At 33.8% G+C, this 24,561-nt stretch overlaps 5 protein-coding genes across 8 annotated transcripts in view; 1 reads left to right on the top strand and 4 right to left on the bottom strand.

Annotated features, from left to right (window-relative positions):
- LOC139093706 (uncharacterized) overlaps positions 1 to 6,066 on the bottom strand; it is a 56,500-nt gene extending 50,434 nt beyond the window's left edge. The window contains exons 1-2 of one of the 3 annotated variants that reach the window (XM_070644519.1): positions 5,938 to 6,066; positions 1,412 to 1,819 (exon numbers count right to left, since the gene is read on the bottom strand). The gene's annotated coding sequence lies outside the window, so the exon portion shown is untranslated. The remainder of the gene's footprint in view (positions 1 to 1,411; positions 1,820 to 5,937) is intronic. The other 2 variants (XM_070644520.1, XM_070644521.1) reach the window with 2 other exon arrangements.
- A 941-nt stretch (positions 6,067 to 7,007) lies between these two features.
- Positions 7,008 to 7,693, bottom strand: Dim1 (thioredoxin-like protein Dim1). Its single transcript, XM_070644471.1, has 3 exons — positions 7,530 to 7,693; positions 7,337 to 7,473; positions 7,008 to 7,279 (listed from the first exon to the last, which is right to left on the bottom strand). Exons 1-3 carry the CDS (start codon positions 7,605 to 7,607, stop codon positions 7,066 to 7,068), a joined length of 429 nt encoding a protein of 142 aa, XP_070500572.1. The 5' UTR covers positions 7,608 to 7,693; the 3' UTR covers positions 7,008 to 7,065.
- Positions 7,694 to 7,954: 261 nt separating this feature from the next.
- On the top strand, positions 7,955 to 12,051 carry LeuRS (Leucyl-tRNA synthetase). Its single transcript, XM_070644642.1, has 5 exons — positions 7,955 to 8,092; positions 8,190 to 8,273; positions 8,334 to 10,939; positions 10,998 to 11,163; positions 11,285 to 12,051. Exons 1-5 carry the CDS (start codon positions 8,090 to 8,092, stop codon positions 11,933 to 11,935), a joined length of 3,510 nt encoding a protein of 1,169 aa, XP_070500743.1. The 5' UTR covers positions 7,955 to 8,089; the 3' UTR covers positions 11,936 to 12,051.
- Positions 12,048 to 18,534, bottom strand: LOC139093802 (uncharacterized). Of its 2 annotated transcripts, XM_070644641.1 has the most exons (3): positions 17,990 to 18,534; positions 13,140 to 17,448; positions 12,968 to 13,071 (listed from the first exon to the last, which is right to left on the bottom strand). In XM_070644641.1, exons 1-3 carry the CDS (start codon positions 18,330 to 18,332, stop codon positions 13,068 to 13,070), a joined length of 4,656 nt encoding a protein of 1,551 aa, XP_070500742.1. In that variant the 5' UTR covers positions 18,333 to 18,534; the 3' UTR covers positions 12,968 to 13,067. The 2 variants fall into 2 exon arrangements, with proteins under 2 accessions (XP_070500741.1, XP_070500742.1); XM_070644640.1 differs by having other exon boundaries at positions 12,048 to 17,448.
- A 1,385-nt stretch (positions 18,535 to 19,919) lies between these two features.
- Positions 19,920 to 22,385, bottom strand: LOC139093760 (uncharacterized). Its single transcript, XM_070644590.1, has 5 exons — positions 22,349 to 22,385; positions 21,262 to 21,385; positions 20,982 to 21,188; positions 20,613 to 20,888; positions 19,920 to 20,553 (listed from the first exon to the last, which is right to left on the bottom strand). The coding sequence occupies exons 1-5, from the start codon at positions 22,383 to 22,385 to the stop codon at positions 19,920 to 19,922; spliced, it is 1,278 nt and encodes a 425-aa protein (XP_070500691.1).
- Positions 22,386 to 24,561: the final 2,176 nt, after the last annotated feature.

Below are 24,561 nucleotides of genomic sequence, written 5' to 3'. Positions count from 1 at the left end.
CTCAATCTGTGAGTGATTTGGTAGTACGAAAAAAAGTAATGAGAAGTTTTGATGAAGAAGAAAATATTTAAAATATTTCGTCGGTTCCTTTTCGACGCATCATTAAATTTAGTTTTTTTTTTCTCAGTCGAAAGAGAAGCAAAAAAACGAGCAAACAAAGCAGGAAAGGTGATAGAAACCTAAATAAATAAACGAAAAAATTTTTTTTGAGAAAGGAGAAGTAAAAAATACAGCATTGAGTAACGATTGTGTGAAAACATGGATGCTGTACAAAAGAGCAATCAATTTCCTCTCGTTTACTTGTGAAAAGGTTAAAACAACGGTGCCTTTGCTTGATGAAGCTTTTATGTAGACCTTTTATACCGATACCTTCTACTCCTTTTTTTACGGATATTTCTCTCTGTCACTCTTTTAAGCACATAAAATGTTAAAGTTAGATTGGCCATTATGAGCCATTTTGATACTTTAATGCTTGATAGCACAAAGTTTGAAGTTAATTTTATTGCTGAGATTTGGTAACGGTCATTTTATATTTGAAATTATTAAGTTGTTTCCCCTTTCACGATCATTTTCTCTTTTTCATAGTTGATTCCCCTTTCATAATTATTTCCACATTTAATTGCAATTTTCAGTATTGTTCAGGATATTTGAGAGTAAACATTCATTAAACCAAGAAGTCATTATTAATTATTTACATTATAAACCAATGTAATTATCATTTGAACATTAATAATAAAGCTATGAATCAATTTAATAGCCAACAGGTAAATAGATTCGCCCAAAAATTCACATTTAATTGATATTGATTTTTTTAACACACAAATAATTCATCCATTATAGCACTGAATATCCCGGAAATCCGGTCATATATTCAGTGATAATTTTCATCAATTCTATAAACTTTTCAAAATCTGCTAATTTCATAAAATTTTCATATTTTTTTAGCTCGAAAATTCTCATGTACGTAGTAATAAGCACCGTCGTTCACCAAAATCACATAATCATTCCAAAAGGTATAATAATATTGATATGAAAATATGAAATATTCGACAGTATAAATATGGATGGAGTGTGGAAAACGTGAAGCATCGCAATTTGAAATTGAATGTAATCCGTGGGAAAAAGTCATGTAATCAGGCAACTTTCATGTAATTATTCCTCCCATGCGAGAAGTTCCTCCTCCGAATAATCCTATTCAATTTCTCTGTTAGACAGATACAATGGCTGAATTCGCAGAAATGTATATACATCAATGAAAATGTAGGAAAGAATGTGAATGAGGTGCGAACGCACGAGCAGATAAGTATATTCTATATGGTGTGCCTTTTTTTTTTTGTTGCGTATATGATAATGGAAAACATTTGTGAAAATGATAGTAATATGAAAGGATAGAAATCCATTTGAGACTCACCAATTTCTGTTTTTTTTTCTCCCTTCGGATTCATCCGAAAATGCCAAAAAAGAAGATGAAGAAAAAAGAAGTATAAAAGTCGATGTGACAAAAATGTGAATTTCCAAACTGTTGCTTCAATTTTTCATTTTCTTCTTTTATTTCACCTATTCAATATCACTTTAGCAAATATACATTCATAAAATTTAATATCCACAAATTAAACGATTATCTCCTTTATTTTTATAGCACATAATAATTAAGTATAGACGGGGTTGCTTATAACAGATCCTTAGATTAAATTGCACTTTCAGTATTCAATTTTCAATTCCAATTTCACAAATTATATGTTTTTCTATTCAACAGATTCTCTCTCTATATTTATTTTTTTTTTTCAATTATTTTAACACTGGCACACTTTGATTTCACCTACAGATAAAAAAAAAATTATTTTATTTTCTATCCTCTTTTTCCCATTGCCTTTTCTTTTTGCGATGTGGCTAATTTATTTTGCACTTTAAACACACTCGAAGAAAGGAAAGCAAGAAAAAAATTGATTCGTAATGTTTAAATAAAGAGAAAAAAAAATCTGAGATTTGAAAATGGTGAAAATCACTCGAAACATCCCACACACAAAAAATGTTCACTCTTCTTCTCTTTCATTCTGCTCGTAGAGGATTAAACATGAAAGCGAAAAAAAATTACAAAAGTCCTCGTGTCATATTGAGTGATGTTGGCGCATTTTTGGCCAAGCAATCAATATTTGATTGGATCAAGGTCACTTTTCGACAGAAAAAACAAGATCCAGTGAGGTTTAAGTCACTTCCTGGCCTTAAAAACAAGATCCAGTAAGGTTCACGTTACATCCCCGATCTTAAAAGCAAGATCCAGTAAAGCGTAAGTATCTTCCTTGACCAAAAAAACAAGATCCAGTAGGTTTAAGTCATCATACAACAAATTTATGAATTTAACGAATTTTTAGAATTCAAATGTTTTTAACGGTTTAACGGCAAGTTAAATTTTTTGTTCAGAAAACATCGCGAAAACATTGATGAACATTGAAAAGCCACGTAAAACATTGAAAAACGCATTATTTTTGTTTACCAAAATGAAAAATGTTAATTCTCTGTTTATGAGTTGATTTGAAACTTTTAAATGCTCCCTAGGTCAATAACTTGATAGAACTGAGCTATTGAAGCAAACCAGAGTTCTCTGTGATGCTTAGTTATGGAGTAATTGACTCCCGAACATTGTGCATTATTAAGCTACTACCTTCTTTTTGAAACAAGTTTCAAAAATGAGCTAAAAATGAAGTGAGTAAGAAACAACTTCAGTTCCTCTGCTTTCTGGCAGAGAAAAGAAAATGAATCGAGGGAAGAAAGAAATTTTCCACATTTCATTTTTTTTTTTACTTCAGGAAAAGTATGAAGAAATGGAGGTTTTTAAATATTTAAATGTAAGATATGCCTAAATCTGCATGTAAATAAGATGATTTTGAACTTTATTTTTTTGAATTTTTTAAAGTTCTCATATGAGATGGAATTGTGTTTTTTCTTTACTGGAACTGAATACAATCTGAACTACAAACTGAATCAAGGATACTTTGACTTATAATTTCAAAAATTTTAAAATTGCTATAAAATCAGATCTTGAAACGATATGAATTTTTGGTAAAGTTAGGGGACATTCGACACTTAGTCAAACATATTCTTTTGTGTTATTCGGGATTGAAATTTAGAATATAAGTTAATAAATGCCGAGTTGATGACTGATTCTAGCATATATTTGTCCATTGTTAGAACATCAGCTTTCGAGTTTTTAAGGTTAGGTATGGAAAAAGAATAGATTTGAAAGCTTATGCTTGACCTTCCATAAATATTAAGCTCTAAAATTGACAGGAGCATAACCCAATACTCTTCAAAGTAGAGGCTATCAATAGATTGAAAGGGTTTTAACCTTTAAATTCCATCCTAAATATGCTCTTAAAAACTGGAATTTAAGAATTCTAAAGATAAATGTCAAAAGCTATATTTGGATAAACCTTCAACCTTTTAAGCCTTTCCAATAAAAATAGAACAATTTAGAGCTAATCATTAATCAAAAAATGTAAATATATCCAAAATTTCTTTGTCACTTATTGAAAAATACATCATTATTCATTTAAACAGCACGACAATGAGTTTAACTTTTTACAAAAAAGCTCATGAAAGGAAGTAGGAATAGAAATGAAAAATTCATACTTTTTGCATAATTTCTAGAAAATGTTTCGACTTGATAATATGAATCTCATTTAAAGAAAAGACACAAAATCAAGCCTCTTATGCAGTGGTGGATAATCTTCTGGTATTCCAATGCTCCTTTAGGGAATTGGGAAAGTCAAATTCTGACTCCGAAGCTGACTCCCAAATGTATAGTGTTTACCTTCTTGTGGTATCTCTTGATATTAATAAATACACCGCTTGCGATCAATCTATGTGACGGAATAAGTACATCAAAATATAGAGTAAAACCCTATCCAAACCACCTTGTCTGAAGAATGGCAGCCACACAATCATACTTAGGACTGTAAGGCTTACCACAGACCATTTCCAAAGTCAAAGTACAAAGACAGCAACTTAAAATAAACAGGACTGGACTTTGGTGATGAACCTCGACCGAAACCGTACAATGTATACAGTTCTTATGTGCCTTGTGCGGTTCCGGTTGAAACTGATCACCAAGGTGTGTCTTGATGAGTGCCTTGATATGTGCCTACTTTCGATGAGATTGAGAATGGCACAAATGTTGCCCACCACAGTCCTTTTGGATGACTTTAAGGGGGGAAAACCAAAAGTTTACGGAAAAATTGCTCAATTCAGATTGATGAAACGATGAAGGGAGGGAAAGAGGAAGATGGAGATGAAGTTACATAAAATAATATCACATGAAAAACACATCACTTCACCAAAATTGGATTCATTAATTATTCATTCATCACTGCACAATGAAGTCCTCTCTCTCACTCACTCTCTTTCCATTCTTTTATATTGTTCATCAATTTCTGTTCCTCTCCACTCCGTTTGCTTTCATTTCATTTCATTTTCTCTCTGCCTGTATACAATTTATACTTTTTCGTCGTTCCATACTGTGAAAAGCTCGTCAGTAAAAATATGTGTGTGCATATACACAAATCTACATACATAAATTCTTCAATTCATGTCATGAGGATATATATGTATAGAGAGAAGCTTTGATGCTTTCTATATTCTCTTTTAATTGCCTACTACACGATGACATTTGACACGAAGATGAGTGGCATCAAAAGCATCTCTATTGCTGATGCACAAAATAAATTGATAACGTGTCTAATTTTCTAAAAGATTACATTTTACACCTCGCTTTTTATGACCTTTCATCTTGCCTGTCTTACGTAGACGTAAGGTATGGAAGCTTTTGTGTCTGGATGTCAGAGGTGGGCTTAAGAATGTAATTGAATTAAGGCACAATCGGAAGCTTACAAGTGAATAAAGACAGACATAAGATTAAGCTATAATCAAAAGATAAAAGAACATAGACTAAGCCTATGTTGTGGCTAGCTTGACTGCAGAATATGTCTGGATGTTCATGACAAATCCGTCTAGATCAGTGGTTCCAAAACAATACTCCGCGACGTACTTTTGTATATGAAAAGTATAGAGGCACATTAAATTAATGTTAGATTTGTCGGATAGTTGTGTCTTGTTTGAAAATGTTTAGGAGTCGCTAGTATAGCACTGTGCTACTCAAGACAAGCTTCGAGCTCTGCGAAACACTAGGACACACTAAAGTCTTCAGCAAATACAAGAGCTCTGAGACGACGCAGCAAATTTTCACTAAATAAGTCATGGTTATTAACATGCTCATGTAAGTGAATCAATGTCTGCATTGCTAATTACGGACATAGAATTTGTGTAAACTAGGAAACACAGCCACAGAATTTGATAAATAACCTTTTGTCGCAACCTAAGCTATACATAAGAACATGGTTACTGGAACTAAGTAAAAAAGTCATGCTAACCAAAGTTTGACTTTCCTGGTCTAGAGATTCATTACACCTAGTTTTTTTTATAGATTTGATTTTGTTTAGGATGCTCCTACATCTAGATCATTATTATGTGCTGTTGGAAGTATTAGTTAAGGCCTAGGTCGAAAGTTGTTCATTTAATCACTTAGGATATTCAAAAGAAGAGATGAACTAATGAAAATTTAATAAAGAAGACCTAAAATCTCCGTCTATCCAAACCATCTTCACTTTCCAGATGCCATAAGTAAACGACCCCATTCACACTTAGTCACAATCCAGAGTTGGTAGGACTCCATACACATCACTTCCACTGGAATCCGGACTCCAAAAAGGTATCTTCTGGAATCCAATGGAGTTAGTATAGGCGCTAAGGATTCCCAATTTCCTACCAACTCTGTTCACAATCCACCCCAATCACCAACTCTGTCAATTACCACTGATTTCCTTTCTTCTTCAAAAAACAAATCTTTTTTCTCTTTAATTATTATTACAGTAGGTATGCTACCTTACATCTTTCGGTTCGTTTATTTGAGCAATGGAAAAAAAATCTTTTTTTTTGTGTATAAGAAAATGAAAAACTTGAAAACTAAAAAAGAAAAACTTTATTCTTCTTATATATTTAATCAATTGAGTCTTAATATGCAACGTAAGATACGATGCGAACCGTATGAAATCTCGAAAGAAACTGAATCGAATGGAAAACGATGGTGTGTGTAAGTTTTTCATATTCCGTGAGATCATTGGAAATATTCATGTGCGAGAGAATCGGACGAGAGTCAGGAATGGAAATCATTTTCTTTAATTTTGCATATGGATATTTAGTGTAATTGAAGTTCAACGAATGATATTCGATGCTTCTTTGCATATAAATTTTTAAATGTTATGAGACCATTACTGGATGTTACTTGATCATTATAATTTTATGAAATTACCCCAAAAAAATGGAACTTTAGTGCCTGCTGTGACTGTGATAAGAAATCACGCATGCTCTTTGGAGGAAATTCAACAAGCGACTTGGAATTTAATGCTTATTGGAATGGCATGTTCATCATTTATAACATATTAAAAGAATATTATTTTTGTGCTCCTTACTTCTTTTAATGCCCTTTTTTTTGTACCTGGAAAGACAATATTCATACTTGAGAAAAAAGATTAAGGAATGAAATCTTCTTTTCTACTATCATTACATATCTATCTTCTTTTCATCATACTTTTATTGATGTTGTTGTTGTTGTTGTTGTTGCTGCTATTGTCTGTATTATGTGTATATCATGTGCTATGAAGATTCGCTGTTGTTCTGTGGCTATTGTACACAATGAATATTTGCGTTTTCATCTCGAGATCGTTGATAAATAATTCAAACAATATCGATTAAGCTTGAAGTGAAGGAACAAAAGAGAAATGATACTTCAATTATTAATCCTTGCCTACATTATGCAAATGAAAGCTTGTGTGAATGCACACTGTGGAACTTTTAAGCTGGATTTTTAATCGAAGGTTGAGTTCTTCTTCATACTGAATATTTAAATTAACACATACCTTACTTCCTGTAATGCAATAAATAAGAAATAGCAATTTGTCTAACTGTATCTTGAGAAAAAGTTTTATTAATTAAATTAAAAGTAAACTGAGTTTAATATCGATATTTTGTTGAGTAATCCTTCGGAGACACAACTAAACCACGACCTTTTCGCGCTCCTCTATACACTGTTTCAACAATATCAATCATTTCTTGTTTATCTTCCAGCGCCCAATTTATTTTGTTGTTGTTACCCGTTCCTAAATCTATCATGATGTGCTTATTTCTAAAGAAGAACATGACTGTGCATGGATCGTACAATTCGTACCTGTGAAATATTCATAGTTAGTTAAGCTATATATCTTATAAAAACTTAATTATTTACATTTTATTAAAGTCTGGAACTGCTGTAGTGTCCACAAGATAAATGACTGCAAAGTTTTTCACTTTCTCGGCAATACTGTATAGTACTTCATCCATTTTCATGCATGTTGGATCCCAATCGTGTCCAAATCGTATTACCTTAGCATAATTAACAAAATTAATATTTATATTTATAAACGATTATGAAAACTTACGACTATTCTGTCCTCCTCACTTAATATGGCTTGATCGACCTGCCATCCATTGTGTAAATGTGTTAACATATAAGACATGGTGGAATATTTTATTTAATTACAGCAGATATGAGTTAATTTGAGATTTTTCTAGAATTTTTCTGTTTTGTTTACAATAATTTTCATTACTGACTTTGGATTAGACGAAAATTCATGGAAAAATTAGAGCGAATTGAAACTGCAATTTTAAATTATTTTGACCGTTGACAGTTTGAAGCATTGTTTTGTGGATTCATTTAGGAATAGTCGGTAACATTGTGAATTGAATTAACGTTTATGATGTACAAATATCAGATAATAATATTAAGAATTGAACGAATAAAAAGAGCTTGTATTTCGTAACGTCGACTAAAAATTCAAATTAAACCTGCGGCTTAAAATAGTAGCGGCTTTTAAAGTAAAAACACGGCACAGAGAATTTGTTCGCTATAAAAACTTAAAATATTAATTAAAGTAACTAGTGATTAATATAATTAATACGTGATTTAATCAGACATTAGCCAAATTTATCGGATAAAGAAATGGTAAGTTGCTATTTATTCAGTTTTAAGCATATTTAATGTGACAACTCATCTTAAAAAATTCTGATGCAATTAATTATACAATTTGATAATATTCTAGGCTGGAGAAAGGAAAGGAACTTTGAAACTCGAGTTTCTGCGAAAGATTGAACAAGAAGTTCAAGAGAAATGGGAACGTGAGAAGGTAAAACATAATCAAATATTTTTAACCCTACTGGATCTAATTCCTTCCTTTATTTTTTAGATTCACGATTCTGATGCTCCACAGGAACCAAGGAAAGCTCTTGAAGAGAAATTTTTCGTGACTTTCCCATATCCTTACATGAATGGACGTCTTCATCTTGGACATACATTCTCATTATCAAAAGCTGAATTTGCAGTTCGTTATCATCGCCTAAAAGGACGAAATGTTCTATTTCCACTTGGATTCCATTGTACAGGAATGCCAATTAAAGCTTGTGCCGATAAACTCAAACGTGAATTAGAGACATTTGGATATCCTCCAAATTTCCCAGCTCATGAAGATGTAGTTGTTGAAGTTGAACGAGATGTAGTGCCAAAAGATAAAAGTAAAGGCAAGAAAAGTAAGGCAGTTGCAAAATCATCAGGTGCTAAATATCAATGGCAAATTATGCAAAGTCTTGGACTCAAAGACGAGGAAATTAAGAAGTTTGCTGATACTGATCACTGGCTTGACTATTTTCCACCTCTTGCAATTCAAGATTTAAAGAAGATTGGTGCTCACATTGACTTCCGTCGTACATTCATTACAACTGACGTTAATCCATTTTATGACTCATTCGTTCGCTGGCAATTCTGTCTGTTGAAGGAGAGAGGAAAGATCATGTACGGCAAACGACATACAATTTTCTCTCCAAAAGATGGCCAGCCATGTATGGATCATGACCGTTCAAGTGGTGAAGGTGTTGGACCACAAGAATATACTTTAATTAAAATGAAAGTAGCTAAAGATAAAGTTCCAGAGAAGCTTAAGAATGTCAAAGCTGATATTTTCATGGTAGCAGCAACTTTAAGGCCAGAAACAATGTACGGTCAAACTAATTGTTGGCTACATCCTGACATTAAGTACATCGCATTCGAAACAACAAGAAATAAGGAAGTTTGGATCTGTACAAGACGTGCAGCTAGAAATATGTCATATCAAGGATTTACTGAGAAAAATGGCGAATTTAAAGTTGTTGCTGAATTAACCGGACAAGAATTGTTAGGACTTGCATTGTCAGCTCCACTTACAGCACATAAAGTCATTTATACTCTACCAATGTTGACAATTAAGGAGGATAAAGGAACTGGTGTTGTTACATGCGTTCCATCAGACTCACCTGACGATTATGCAGCATTGACTGATTTGCAAAAGAAGCAGCCATTCAGAGAAAAGTATGGAATTACTGACGAAATGGTTCTTCCTTATAATCCAATTCCAATTATTGAAGTTCCTGGACTTGGTAATCTTAGTGCCGTGACTGTTTGTGAACAACTTAAAGTTCAGTCACAAAATGATCGTGACAAGCTCCTTGAAGCTAAGGAACTAGTTTATTTGAAAGGATTTTATGACGGAATCTTATTGGTCGGTGAATTTGCAGGCAAGAAAGTTCAGGATGTCAAAAAAGATTTAAAAACTAAGCTCGTCGATCAAAATGAAGCTGACACTTATTATGAGCCAGAAAAGACAATTATCTCACGATCTGGAGATGAATGTGTTGTGGCTTTATGCGATCAATGGTATATTAATTATGGCGAGGAGGAATGGCTGAAAAAGACACAAGGATTATTGAAAAATGTCGAAACTTACCATGAGGAGTCTAAAAAGGCTTTTGAGCATTGCCTTGACTGGCTTCATGAGTATGCATGCTCAAGAACTTATGGATTAGGAACAAAATTGCCATGGGATCAACAATGGCTGATTGAGTCACTGTCAGATTCAACAATTTATATGGCTTATTACACAATTGTTCATCTCCTTCAAAGTGGAAGCTTTAGAGGTGAGAAACCAAGTCCATTGGGAATCAAGGCTGATCAGATGACACCAGAAGTATGGAATTACATCTTCTTTGCTGATGCTAAATATCCAGCAGGTAGTAAGATCAAAAAGGAAAATTTGGACATTCTAAGGCGTGAATTTAATTATTGGTATCCAATGGATCTTCGTGTTAGTGGAAAGGATCTCATTAATAATCACTTGACATTTATGCTTTATAATCATACTGCAATTTGGCAAAATGAGCCTGCAAAATGGCCATTAGGTGTTCGTGCTAATGGACATCTGCTGCTTAATTCAGCAAAAATGTCAAAATCCGACGGAAATTTCTTGACACTTTATGAAGCTGTTCAAAAGTTCTCAGCTGATGGAACTAGACTTTGTCTTGCTGATTCCGGTGATAGCGTTGAAGATGCTAATTTTGTTGAAGTAACTGCTGATGCTGGAATTTTGAGACTGTTTACATTTATTGAGTGGGTCAAGGAAATGATTTCAAGTAAATTGCTGTTCAGAACTGGACCTAAAGATGCCTTTTATGATCGTGTCTTTATTAGTGAAATGAATAGTCTTACACAACAAACTGATGAGAATTATAGCAAAATGTTATTCAAGGAAGCTCTCCGTACTGGCGTGTTTGAGTTCCAAAAATCGAGAGACACCTACCGTGAACTTTGTGGTTCCAATAATATGCACATTGATTTAGTCTTTGATTTTATTGAACGTCAAGCTTTATTAATGGCACCAATTTGTCCACATATTGCTGAACATATTTGGCAATTGCTTGGAAAATCTGGAAGCATTGTTAATGCCAAGTTCCCAGTTGCTGGTCCAGTTGATGAAAAGTTGATTAAGTAAGTAATTATTTTTGGATGTGATTTACATTTTGTACATGATTGTGATTACTTTAAGGTGCTCTGAATATTTAATGGAATCAGCTCATTCATTCCGTCTATCACAAAAGAAGGCTATGAGTGCGAAAGGAGCTCAAAAACCAACAAATGGAGTCATTTGGATTGCAAAGACTTTCCCTCCATGGCAGAGCTGTGTCTTGGACACAATGAGAGATCTTTATGAGGTACATGACCGTTAAAATTTGAATTTTTAAAACTGATTCAAAAACCGATTAATTTTGAAATTCACATGACAATTAAATTTTGAATTCAGAAAAACCGTTAAATTTAATATTTTTTCTACAGAAAAACAATTCAGAACTGCCCGACAACAAGACTATTTCCGTGGAATTGGGCAAGAAGGAAATTCTCAAGAAGCACAAGAAAACAATGCCTTTCGTTCAAATGGTTAGAGATCGAGTTGCAACACTTGGAAAAGTAGCAATGGCAGTAACTGTTGATTTTGATGAGCAGGAAATTCTCACAACGAATTTAGAATATTTGAAGGCTACACTTGATCTTGAGCAAATTGATATCAAATTTACTGACGATCCAACAGCATCTGAAAACACTAAGGAAACAGTTCAGCCAGGAACTCCATTTATAACTTACAGTGTTAAGCCATCAGTCAAAGTCACTCTTGAAAATCCAATTCCAAGATCAGGACTTTTTACTCAAACAATTAATGTGTCTGATGGTGATACCGTCCAAAGTCTTAAAGAGAAATTAGCAAAAAACCTAGACTTGAAATTAATTACGGCAATCAAGCTTTGGAGATTTGATGATCACCTTAGCGGACCAAGAAAGATGCCAGTCTTTAACGATTACAAAAAAGATAAGCAACAATTAGTAGATGGAACATTCTCTATAGATGCATCAGCGTCAACAACATTCATCACAGACAATGCAGGAAGTAAAATTGAACTTGGATCAAATCTTGTGTACATCATTGAATGACTAGAACTTTAAATCGCGCAAAAATTGATCAAATAATGGCTTGATGGCTCCTTTACGTACTGTGTCTATCTATTAACAGTTATGAAATAATTAATAAAACATTTTTGGAATCTTAATTTCTAAGGTATGTTTATTTCTCGAGTATTATGCGCAATAAATATTTTTTTGGATAATGCGCACAATATTCTAGATTTGGTGTAGGAACAATGTAGAGCTCCATTAATTAGTATCAAAAACAAAATTTTCAAAATCCTGTCTAAAAGACTCCATAACTGCTAGATCTACGTAGTAATCATTGACATCTTCTATGTAGTCAATATCTGAACTGTACATCTCGTTCTTTGCTATGACTTGATCTGTTAGTGATATGCTTAAGTAGCTTTTTCGAAGTAAAGTTCTGTCAGTTCCGTAAATCTCAACAATAAATTCTTTAAATATTTTGTAATACTTTTCCTTCATAAGCTTAAAAATTAAGGAACTAAAGGTTTGGGATGCGAAATAAACTTGCAGTTCTTCCCAAGAAGTTTTGTATGTTTTATAGAAATTTATGAGTAGCTTATGGTCGTTTCTCCGCGTTGATTTGACTAGTGTTAATAGTGGAAAATGCTCTGCTGGATATTCAGCAAATAGAATTTGTCTAATACATTCAGTTTTAGACTTTAAGTCACTTCCAAAGAATTTAGACAGGAAGTCTTCAAACATTTTAAATTTTTCGACATTTTCAATCATTGAGTATCCTTCATTGTAATTAATGCATTGAAGCAGACGTGATTTATCACATTCGAAGGTTTCTGTGATAAATATCTCAAATCCAGCATAATTATCCATATCCATGTTGATAAAAACATTCAAAAAGTCTTGACAGGAAATGAAAATATTTTGTAGTTCTTCCTGACTGTCTTTGTAGGTGTTAAGAATTTTAGTAAAGAACTGAATGCTGTGCCGCTTGACAATCATTGGCCAAATGTACTGGAAATTTTCAATTGTGAAAAACATTCTTTTGACAAACATTTTTACATGATTTCCATCCATGCCAAAAAGATTCGTCGTGAAATTCACAAAATTATCGAAATATTCTTCAATCAGGGACAAGTTGATGTTATCGTCTGGACAGAATGTGCTGTCTAATAATTCATCTAAATTTTGATCAAAAATTTCATGAATAAATTTTAAAAATTCGTCTGGAAGCTTCATTGGACCGTACCCAAATGATTTGGTGTAGATATTTTGAGATAGAAATTCCGTCTTGAGTTCAGGCTTAGTCAGGTACTTCGTCAGGATGTTTTTGAGATTCTCAAGTGCACCAACATTTTCTGAATAGAATTTAAGAAGGAAATGCTCATAATAATTATTTTTATGGTACTTTGTATCCTCCATTGAGTATTTAATGACAGTCTTTATGAATTCATTGATATCATCCTCATTTCCATCAAAGTAATCAGCTGTAAATTTCTTGATGAAGTCGTAATTTTTATTTAAGAAGAAGATTTTTAGATTCCACGTACTGTACTGGATACAGTTGATTATTTCCTTCTTATTGGATGCAAAAATGTCGTCTATGAATTCCTTAAATTCACTGTAATCATCTAGTTCCATTTTGTAGAACATTTCAGTCAGTATTGGCCATGATTTAAAGTAATTTTTGAGTTCTTCTGGACTGGCTTGATATTTTCTATAAATGGCAATAATTTCTTGTATATTTTCAATACTTTTCGAACCAAGATTGCTGAAGTAGTCACTAAACTTATCATCTCTGTACAAAATACTTCTTATTCCTTGAATAATAAAGCTTTCATCCTTACTAAACATCTCGACTAGAAAACCTTCAAGTTCTATGAAGACTTCAGCATTAAATGGGATTGTAGAGTTATTAATGAACTGGATGAGCTTGTCTTTATTGGATTCAAATATGAATCTCATTTGTTGTACAAATATTAGCAGTGATTCCCGCATAACCTTAAAAATCTCAAAGAAATTCCCGTACTCGATGAAAACATTCTGAACATCTTCCCATGAGGCTTTATATTTGATGTACAAGCTTGATATAAACGTAAAGTCATTGTTATCCTCGTCTGTCAAATTCGTCATAAATGCTTTTGATACTGTCTTGCTGAATAGCACTTTTTGGATCTTGTTGAAGTCTTTATTGAATGTCTGTTCCAAACATCTCATGAAACTTGTGATGTGGACCGTACCAAACTCTTCACATAACAATCGTTTGATAATATGCAGGTGGATTCCTTCTTCGTCTGGATAGAGTTTATAAAATTCATCAAACAGCATTGATAGTGCTTCTTCAGGTATATCTTCTCGGTCTAGTGCTTGAAAATAGAAAAAGAAATCCCGCCAAAAAAGCTTATGTTCATCCTTGGTAAAGTTTTCGTCCATAAAATGGAGCAGCTTGAAGATATGCTTGTCGTACATCCTTTTTTCAAATTTACCAAAGTTAATGACCTTGGCTGCATATTTGATGTCCTTTTTCATCAATACTTCATACCAATCTTCACCTAGACAGTCACACAGGAAACTTATAAGGCTTGATATTGCATAAAACTCAGCTTCCTTCCGATAAAAGTATATATTCCTGAATAGGCTCTTATCTCCAGTTCCTTTCCACAATTTCTTTAACGTAGCTGGATCATTTTGTAGGAATTGGCACCAAAAGACTAAAATTTTGGTATCGAACTGTTCGCTGTTGATGCTTTTCTCAATTTGTTTTGAAATCAGTTCCTTAATGTTAGGTTGTAGACATTTCTCTTTAATATTTGACTTTTTATTGAAGAAACTAAGCAGGAACGACCCATTCTTTCCTGATTCGAGTAACTCGACAAGCTGACAAATTGTTTCAATCTCTTCCTTCCGGATATCCTCATCGTCATTAAACACAACCTCAACAATGAATTGAACAACGAAAAACTCTGCAAATGTTTTGTGGACAAAGTCAATTGAGTTCCTGTCATCAGTTTCTAAAAAGGAAAGATCAACAATCACAAATCCAAAGCGCTGGATCTTCTCGGCTGTCCAATTTTTCTTTTCCTTCTTCCATCGTCTTATGATTGATAAGCTTGTCAAGTTTGTGTCATCAAATATGAATCTTAGTGCTAAAACTTGGAAGAGAAGCTTGAAATTTAGAAAAATGCTTCGTTCCTTGCTGTCTATTTTTGATTCCACTTTCTCAACTTGAGCATCGATCAGCTTCTCGTAAATTTCATAGAGATTAATGGAATCAATCTCAAAGTCAATTTTACCACTGATGTAAAGTTCAGTTATGATGACTATAATCAATGGATTGTTAAAGTCGTCATATTTCTTAAACATTCGTCCAATATTTGTGTACAGAAGTTCAAAACTCCTTCTTTCAGTTGCTACATCAGACTTCCTGAATATTTCATTGATCATCATTCGTTGATTAACACGACTGTAAGGCTCATGGATGTATGATTCTGTGCTGAATTTGTCCTCAAACTGTTCTGCATGCTGCGGACGTGTAGAAATCCAGAGTTGAATTTTTGACTTTTCTTTCAATAATTTCAAAATGGCGGCAATGAAAACATTGAATTTTGGGCAGATTTCGTCGATTCCGTCGAACAATAGAATGACTTGATTGTTGACAAACAGCTTCTTGAAGACTCGAATCCCAAAATCGGCATCAAAATTAAAGTTTTTCTTCCTTGCACGTGGAAATATAACCTTACAAAGCAATGTAATCACTTCCTCTAAGTTCGGATCAACATTTGAACTGGAAAATTCATCAAAAATTTCACGAAAATTCCTCAATCTTATGAAGGATATCCAATAATTCTCATTACCAACTTTCAACTTTTTCGACAAATTTTCAAATGTTGTCGTCTTGCCACATCCAGCTTTGCCTGTCAATATGAAAATCTTTGAATTTTCCACAATGTTCTTTACATGCCCAAAGGTAAAAGCATCAGTTCCATTTCTGGATTTCATGAAGTTCCTCTCGATATATCCATATTTTGCTGACATTCTGCAAACATCTCCAAATTCATAGAACTCTCTATCCAACAAAATGTCCTTAATGTCATCAGAAGGCAACAACTTCAATATTTCGTCGTCATCTCCAATTATATCAAATAAGGATATGGATATGCCTTGAAATTTGACTTTAGAATGAAATAGTTTTGCTTTCATTGGCTGTGTTAGGTCTGCATACCTTACGTCTTGATTGTCATCCTGCAGATTGACCAGAACTGGCACTGCCTTTTCCAGTTGTGGCTCAACAACTTCTTTAAAGTATTTGAAAAGTTCCGGAAATTTTTTCATTCGGTCTGCAATAATTTTTGAGTTTTCGCATTCAGCATTAGGATCCTTAATGTGGTAATTCATCGTCATTTGAGGAACCAGCACAATCAATTCAGAATGGTGCTCATCTTTAGGGTAAAGATCATAGACATTCTTAACTAATTTCTCAAAATCCTGATTTTTTTCACATTCGGTTGCAACTACATCCACAAATCTTACTGTATCCTCATTGTCACCCATTGGATATGGATTAAAGTTATTCATGTAGGACATAAGGAGCGCTAGATGACAGAATTCGTGAGCAAGTACACCATAAACTTCATATTTATTGTCTTCCTTCAATAAGCTTCTTGCGCCAATGTTGATAACTCCAGATGTGTAAGTTATGCCTCGAGAACCAGCGGAACTATATGGATCAAAGTAGTAAGTTGAGTCATGTGTGAAGTCAAAGAATATTCTGAGACTCTTGCATGTAGCAACTACTTGTAGGACTTTTGATGCTCCTTCATTTTGGTCAATAGTCTCGTATGCTTCATTGATGCATCTCCAATGCTTCCTACTGTCTCGGTCATTGTTGCCAATTTTGGATTTAGATTTGAGAATCAAAAGATGAGCTTTTGGAAATTGCTTTGCAGTTGCTTGATTCCGGGTACGTAAAACTCTTCGTTGTCTTGCTTCAAAGGTTGCATAAACTTCTTGTAAGCCATAAATTTCATGACATCCAATATTCAGATCCAATGAAGCTAGTAAATTGTAGATTTTATGCTTCTTATTTTTAAGTGCATAGAACATCAGTGACTCATTATTATCATCATAGAAATAACTAATATTTGGCGATGACTGAATTTTTTCAGTTAGTGATGTCACGTCACCGTCATCAACAAAGTCACGCAGTTCCTCACATTCATCTATAAAGTCTTTTATGTCATCACATGCTATATCGTAATTGAATTCATATGGAAACTTTGAATTTGCTTTAAGGAGATTCAGCATGATTTGACTGCATATGCTTTTAGTGACTTTATCGGTTGAATGGACATAAGCTTCCCATGCCTTATCAATGGCATTCAACTTTTTATTTTCACTGTATTCAAATTCGAAATCGAGATCAAAATGATATTTGAGTAACTTTGAGACAAGAACAGCATTATTATCAGTCACAGCTTTAATCAGAAGATTGTGACCATCGATATTTCCAAGATCCTGAACTCCATAAATCTTTTTGCCCGCTGAGCTTTTCAAAATACCTGTGAATTGTTAGAAATAGGAATTAGAAGAAGTTTGCTGATGTCAATGTGTGCCGATCGGAAAGTATTTTAAAAATGGCGAAAACCCGAGCAGCACAATCAGGCGAAATGCATTTTTCTACGTCACTGTGTTATCAGGACAAATTCACGTCTAACCGTTTATACCCAGTTAATACGGCAACAAAGCGGTGTCCTATGAACACATTGTGCTGCTCGGGTACAATACTGATGACTCGGACTATCCGAAACAACGCCCACGTTATGAATCTGATTGTGACTTTGTACAATCTTGTGCCCGAGCGACACAAATGAAAAAGGATTTAACGAAGCTTCCTTTGGTAACGTCAAATGGCGATGGCCATCTGTTTAGAAGCCACACTGGAATAAGTGTATTTATGGCGGAGCCTTTTTAATTTGTGTTGCCCGGGAAAAGAATTGAAACCCGAACAGCACACCGTCTTTGCTAGGGCACCACTGCGTCGCCGAATTAAAAGTTAGACTTGAAGTTGCCTTGCGTCATTGTGTCGCTCGGAAAACTTACCATTTTCTCCTTTTCTCAATTTGTCAATTAGAAAGATCTGACAAATTCTGGTAACAGTTCCGTCAAGGTCATCAAAAATGTCAAGTATATGAAACGAATTCGTTCCTGTTACTCTCCAAAATATTTTATTGACACGATCACCAACTGTTGATTGAAATGTGAGCAATACTGACTCATCATTTCCAAAATAATGACTGAATGTTGCTGCATCGAGTTTGTCATCAACAATTTGATTAATTTTGAACTCAATTTTAATTAAATTATCTTCAGTCACTGCATTAGGTCCGTAATTAGGCTGAGACAGTGACTTAATTGCTTCGTTAAGAGAGTTGAATGCTTCCATTGGATCCAATTTATGCAAATCTTTCAAAATTTAATTTTGTTATCATCTAAACTGATCATCTTAGTCTTACACACATCTAATCAGTTCTTAGCATGTTTATGTTCCTTAATAATCAGTATAAATCAACTTTTTAGAAAGTTTAAAGCTTAATTAAGTAAAATTTGTTAATTTTTTTGCTTAAAAATATTTACTTGCGACCGAAACAATCAAAAATTTAGAATGACTGCCAAAAAAATAGAGATAAAAGCGGTGAAAACAAGTTTTGTCTTACAATATGAAACAATTTACGCCGGGTATAGTGAATTTTGCAAATTTGGCAACGTAGCAACTCACTTTATAAATTTTTAAATTTTTGTAAACTTAATGCGCTGCTTACTCATTTGGTTCTAAGGAAAAGTGTTGATAATAGAAATTACAAGTCCGATCGGCATAAATTATTTAAGGCGGTCAAGTGGCTGTTCTCGAATAGTCCTCGTAAATTTTCCGAGGTCGAGACTCCAGCAAGCTAAAAGACTGACAGATTTTTCTTGAAATTTTGACCCCTGATACCAACCCAACCCCCAATTCCAACCCTTAAATACACTACGTCTAAGCCACAAACGTGATAACTGCACCCCCAATGAACATGCTTATCAGCAAGATTATGGAATCAAAGTGCACGCACGTTTTGTTTTCATTTATTTGACAGATTTACGAGTTCATTCTGACTCATTTTGTTTGTATTTAAATCTATGCAAACACAGAGCATTGTGGACATTCACTTATTAATTGTGAACGATCAGACATCACTAATCGCTATTTGTTTTTGAACACTTTGTTCGGTTACTTGCTTACTTACTTCGTTGGTCGTACAGGTCAGTTGTGATCCACGACCTCCCACAGGAGTCGCCTGAAGCTTTTTCTATCGCTGGCTTCTATTTGTCAATTTCCGATACCAAGTGCACTACTATTTCTATCGACAGCTTCCTTTCAAGAGTTCTTTGGGCGTCCACGAGCTTTGCTCGATTAATCGCTGTTATTAACTACTCGCGCGTCATTTAATCATCTCCGGTAGGTGGACAGCATGTATGATGAAGGCATGTATGACGTTGTGGAAATTGTATCCTTTTGGATCCATTGGTACACGTCGTCATTAATAAATCCTATCTATATCGAATCGCATGAAGGAATGCCAGTTAGATGTCAAAACTGAGAATTTCTACAAGCTTTGTGATACAGCCAGCAGCAGAATCAGATGAAAAGCATTTTGTAGCAACCTAGGCACCAAGTCGGAGCATGGTTCCAGTAAGTATCATCGAATCGCGTCTTATAAAGTCAAAAGTCGGAGCTGAATTGCTTCTTTCAATAAAATAAATATTTATGGCATATACGTATTCTAAATACCATCGGTAATAAAAAGTATGCTTACTTACTTACTATGCACGGACGATTTGGTCATAGTGGATTATTCTCAGAAATTAGAGAAAGTAGTGGAGTCCCTAGCTTTGCGTAATTAAAAATGCAATTTTATTGTTTTTTATTGCTCATTTATTTCTAGAATTACATTTAAAATGAACTTAAAGCCATAACAAACTATAAAGCCTTTAATTACATATGTATAAACTTCATCACACTCAATAAAAATGATAAGGTCAATTCTACAAATGGCTTCATTATAACATTGTTAATTGATTTGAGCTGGCCAATGGAAATTTTCACAAAAATTTGATCCGTCTTGCTTAGTTCCTTAAATTTTCTGCCATTTAAATAATTTTTGAGATTATTGTCGTTGATTTCTGTGATTTCTAGTTCCGAAGGATATTTTAGATCCAATAAGTCCATAAGTGCGCTATTTTTGTCATTTATGTCAATTTGATTTGTATCCAATTTGTTATAACTTCCTTCAGGCATTCTTTTGATGTCAATCAAGTGCATATTCAAATCAAATATAAGATTTTGGCGATACTCAAAGCCTTTTTCATTCTGAAATCCAGCTTTGATTCTTTCAAGTTCAGCTTTTGTGAAAATTTGTCTCAAATGGAACTCCTTTGATAAATCAACATCATATTGATATCCTGGAATGCCTGCAAGTCTTCTTGCTAGAAACAGACATGACTCATAAGTTATGAATGGAATGTACCATTTAAGTCCTTCTGCGATTGCACGGCCGAGCTTTTCGAATATTCTAGTTTCCATTTGAAGGAATACTGAGAAATGATAACGAATTACTATGTGGCAGATCCTGCAAACATAAAAGTATTATTACTATCCATCAATACTTTCCATTCATGAATAACTCACAGTTCCACAACTTCAATTGGATGTAAACACATATTGTTTTCATCCTTAATACCCAACATACTTCCTATCACAGCCCACATATGCACAAATGCTTCTCGATCTTCCTGGCAGTCATGTTTAATATATAATAAGTGTGGCTTAACAAGTGCATATCCCATAAATCCAAAAACCGTAAATGTCATGAAAGTTTGTGGAATTCCTAGACCAGTGCGTTGAAGTGAGGCATTTGATGCTGCTAAATGCATTTTTCTTACACGTTTCAGGGATTCCCATGACCTATAGAAGAGATTAAAAATAATTTACTAATAAAAATAAGGCTGACCATCACTAAGAAATGACAAACGTCAAGCAAAGAAAAAGCATACATACTTCGATCCTGGTTTTAAAGGATCTGTGTACCAGGAAAGCATATGAAATATTGTATCTGCGTATCGTTTCCTAGCCGTAATAGCATTGCTTGAATGATTAGTTTTATCCAAAGTATTAGCTCCGGTTGGTTCACAAATTAAAGAAAATAATCCAGAAAAATTGGACTGCATGATTCCGAAACGATTGTCCATGAAATATTTCTGTCCGCTAAGGAAGCAATAAGATGATTGGGAAATTATTCAGAAATGATTGCGTACGTAATAGATTAAGTAACAATTACCGTTTGAATTTAGCATCATCATAAAAGTCAGGTAGTCGAAATATGTCTTCAGTAAAGCTGACATCACAGAGTTCTGACTGTCGATACCCTTTCAATACAAGTTTAAGGACGAACTCTTTGGCGGCTGTAAAATATGTATTGTTAGAATTAAAGACGAGAAAGCCAATGGATACGCAATTATTTTAGCAAACGATACCCTAACGACTACGATTATTCGAGATTTGATGCTTGTTATAAAGCATATTGATTATTCGCGACGAACAAATTGTGACTACGTATATTGTAATTATCAATGTTTGTAATATCAAATCGAATGATGAGTTTTCACGGTTAACAACTTTATAATCAAAACAATATTAAGCCTTGCAAAATAATAGAAAGAAACAAATCTGTTATCAATTTTGGTAATAAGACATAATTCGAAAGCAGTCACGCATGGCCATTAAATGGATGACGTAAATCCTTATCGTTCTCAGTTCCTCATTCCCTTACTTGAAGGTGAGATTGTTATTGATGGGGATTTTGGAAGGACTTTGTGTATGGAACACACAAATTATGATGGGTTATCATCGATTCTAGAGGAAAGGAAGGAGGGAAAGTAATACATGAATTGATCTAGATACATGACTCGATGGATGCGGCTCTCATTTGATGTTCCGCGGCGAAACATTCTTTATTTGTGTCGGTCGAGGTACTCGATGACTTTTAAAAATGTCTGAAATCATACACCTTGAGGAGAGGTTCTCACTTAAAAATTTCTGGCTATACCTTAGGATGAATGACACGTTTTTAGAGCAGCATAGCCCATTTTTATGTTTTTTAATTATTTGTAAGTCACGGACGTTGAAAAGGACGTTAGAGTCCTTAATATGAAGGATAAAGTTCTCTTTATACATTCCATATACGTGGAAATCTACCGCGTCCCAGTCAAGGAACTAATTAAGTATGTATGTAACGCAACGTAATCTATGTTATGTAACTGATACTCATATGTCTTATATAGCACACGTATTTAAAAGTATATTCAACTGATTGACACAATTTACGAATATGATGGACATAATGGACACTATTTTGATTTTCATACCTTCTTCAGCAGGTGTTAGCTTCAAATTGTCATCCATTTTTTAGACTTAAGCTTAAATATCTTTATACTTTTGGGATTTTTAAATATTTTCGGTACTTCCCGATTATCCCGTCAAACACTTCCTATCGATTAGATTTTAAGAAGAATACTGAGAATAGTATGAAAAACTTCTATTTAAATAGTTGTGGATTTAGAGCGCTTGTTATCATTGCTTGTATTTTGTTTATATTTTTTATATTGAGACATCCTTCCTTCCGTATAAAAAGTACATTCACATTTCTATTGTTTTTGTGTAATTTTTTCCTGTTTATTAATTCAATTGGACGTAGTCAGGAACAAGTATGGATCGCAAAAATTTAAGGTTAATTATTCATGAAAAGGAAGTCTCAGCATAAATTTAAATTTTAACGGTTTTTGCATAATTTAAATTAAGTGTGGTGAAATTGTTTAATTAAAATATAAAGGACACGTTCAGTTTTTGTTTACAATTTTCATCAAAATATGAATGAAAAATAAATTACCTTTGTTGCCGTAAAGATCATGAAAAGAAGCAACTTGACTTGACATTCAAACGATCATCAATAAAAGCACAAAAATACGTTATTTAAAAGCTATTGATTTTTTTTAAAAATTCGACCTTTTTATTAAAGCTTTTAAAATGGACTTAAAGCCAATGATACATATTCCATTCCATAAAGCATTTAGGGAAGTAAGTTAGTAAGTGTTATTCATTACCAGAAGTATTCAAATAGTAATATAGAGAAATCATATTAGGTTAAATCAACAAATTGGAAAACAGACAAAAACATGACATTTTCGCCATTAAAAAGCAGGCAATGGCGCATACACTTAGATCCATTGGGCTCATTAAATTACAAATTTGTCAAATGCATTGCACCTAAAATTGATGATAGAGTCAATTCTACAAATGGCCTCATTATCTCATTGTTATTGGCTTTGAGCTGATCAATGCAAATTTTGACTAACATTTGATCTGCGCCACTTAGTTCCTTAAATTTTCTATCATTTAGATAATTTTTGAGATTATTGTCGTTGATTTCAGTAATTTCTAGTTCCGAAGGATATTTCAAATCCAACAAGTTCATAAGTACACTTCTTTTGTCATTTATGTCAATTTTGTTCGTGCTGGATTTGTTAAAACTTCCATCTGGCATTCTTTTGATGTCAATCAAGTGCATATTCTCATCAAAAACTAGATTCCTTCGGTACTCAAAGCCTTTTTCATTCTGAAATCCAGCTTTGATTCTTTCAAGCTCGGCTTTCGTGAAAATTTGTCTCAAATGGAACTCTTTTGATACATCAACATCATATTGATATCCTGGAATGCCTGCAAGTCTTCTTGCTTGAAACAGACGAGATTCATAAGTCGTAAATGGAATGTACCATTTAAGTCCTTCTGCAATGGCACGGCCGAGCTTTTCAAATGTTCTAGTTTCCAATTGAAGGCATACTGAGAAATGATATCGAATTAAGATGTGGCAGATCCTCTAAACATAAAGTATTCTTAAAATATGTCAATTATTGACCATCCATGAACTCACATTTCGACAACTTCAATTTTCTGTAAGCACATGTTATATTCATCCTTAATGCCCAACATGCTTGCTATCACAGCCCACATATGAATAAAAGCTTCTCTATCTTGCTTGTTATCATGTCTAATAGATAATAAGTGTGGCTTCACAAGTACATATCCCATAAATCCAAAAATCGTAAATGTCATGTAGGATTGCGGAATTCCAAGACCAGTGCGTTGTATTGATGTATTTGATGCTGCCAAATGCATTTTCCTTACACGTTTTAGAGATTCCCACGACCTATAGAGATAAATATAAGGTTGCTTCTTACTGAGTTCTGTCAAGGAAAGATTAGATACATACTTTGAACCAGGTATCAAAGGATCTGTGCACCAGGACAGCATATGAAATGTTGTATCTGCATATCGTTTCCTAGCCGCATCAGGATTGTTTGAGTGATTGGTTTCATCCAAAATTTTAGCTCCGGTCGGTTCACAAATTAAAGAAAACAATCCATACAAATTGGACTGCATGATTCCAAAACGATTGTCCGTGAAGTATTTCTGTCCGCTAGGGAAGCAATAAGATAATTCGGGAATCAGAGATGATTTAGTACGACAAAGATTAAGTAACAAATACCGCTTGAATTTGGCATCATCATAAAAGTCAGGTAGC

This window comes from Chironomus tepperi, unplaced genomic scaffold (assembly GCF_022539635.2).
Source record: "Chironomus tepperi strain 1889 unplaced genomic scaffold, CSIRO-AGI_Ctep_v1 contig_337, whole genome shotgun sequence".
Classification (NCBI taxonomy): Eukaryota; Metazoa; Arthropoda; class Insecta; order Diptera; family Chironomidae; genus Chironomus; species Chironomus tepperi.
This window is presented reverse-complemented; position numbering and strand designations above follow the sequence as displayed.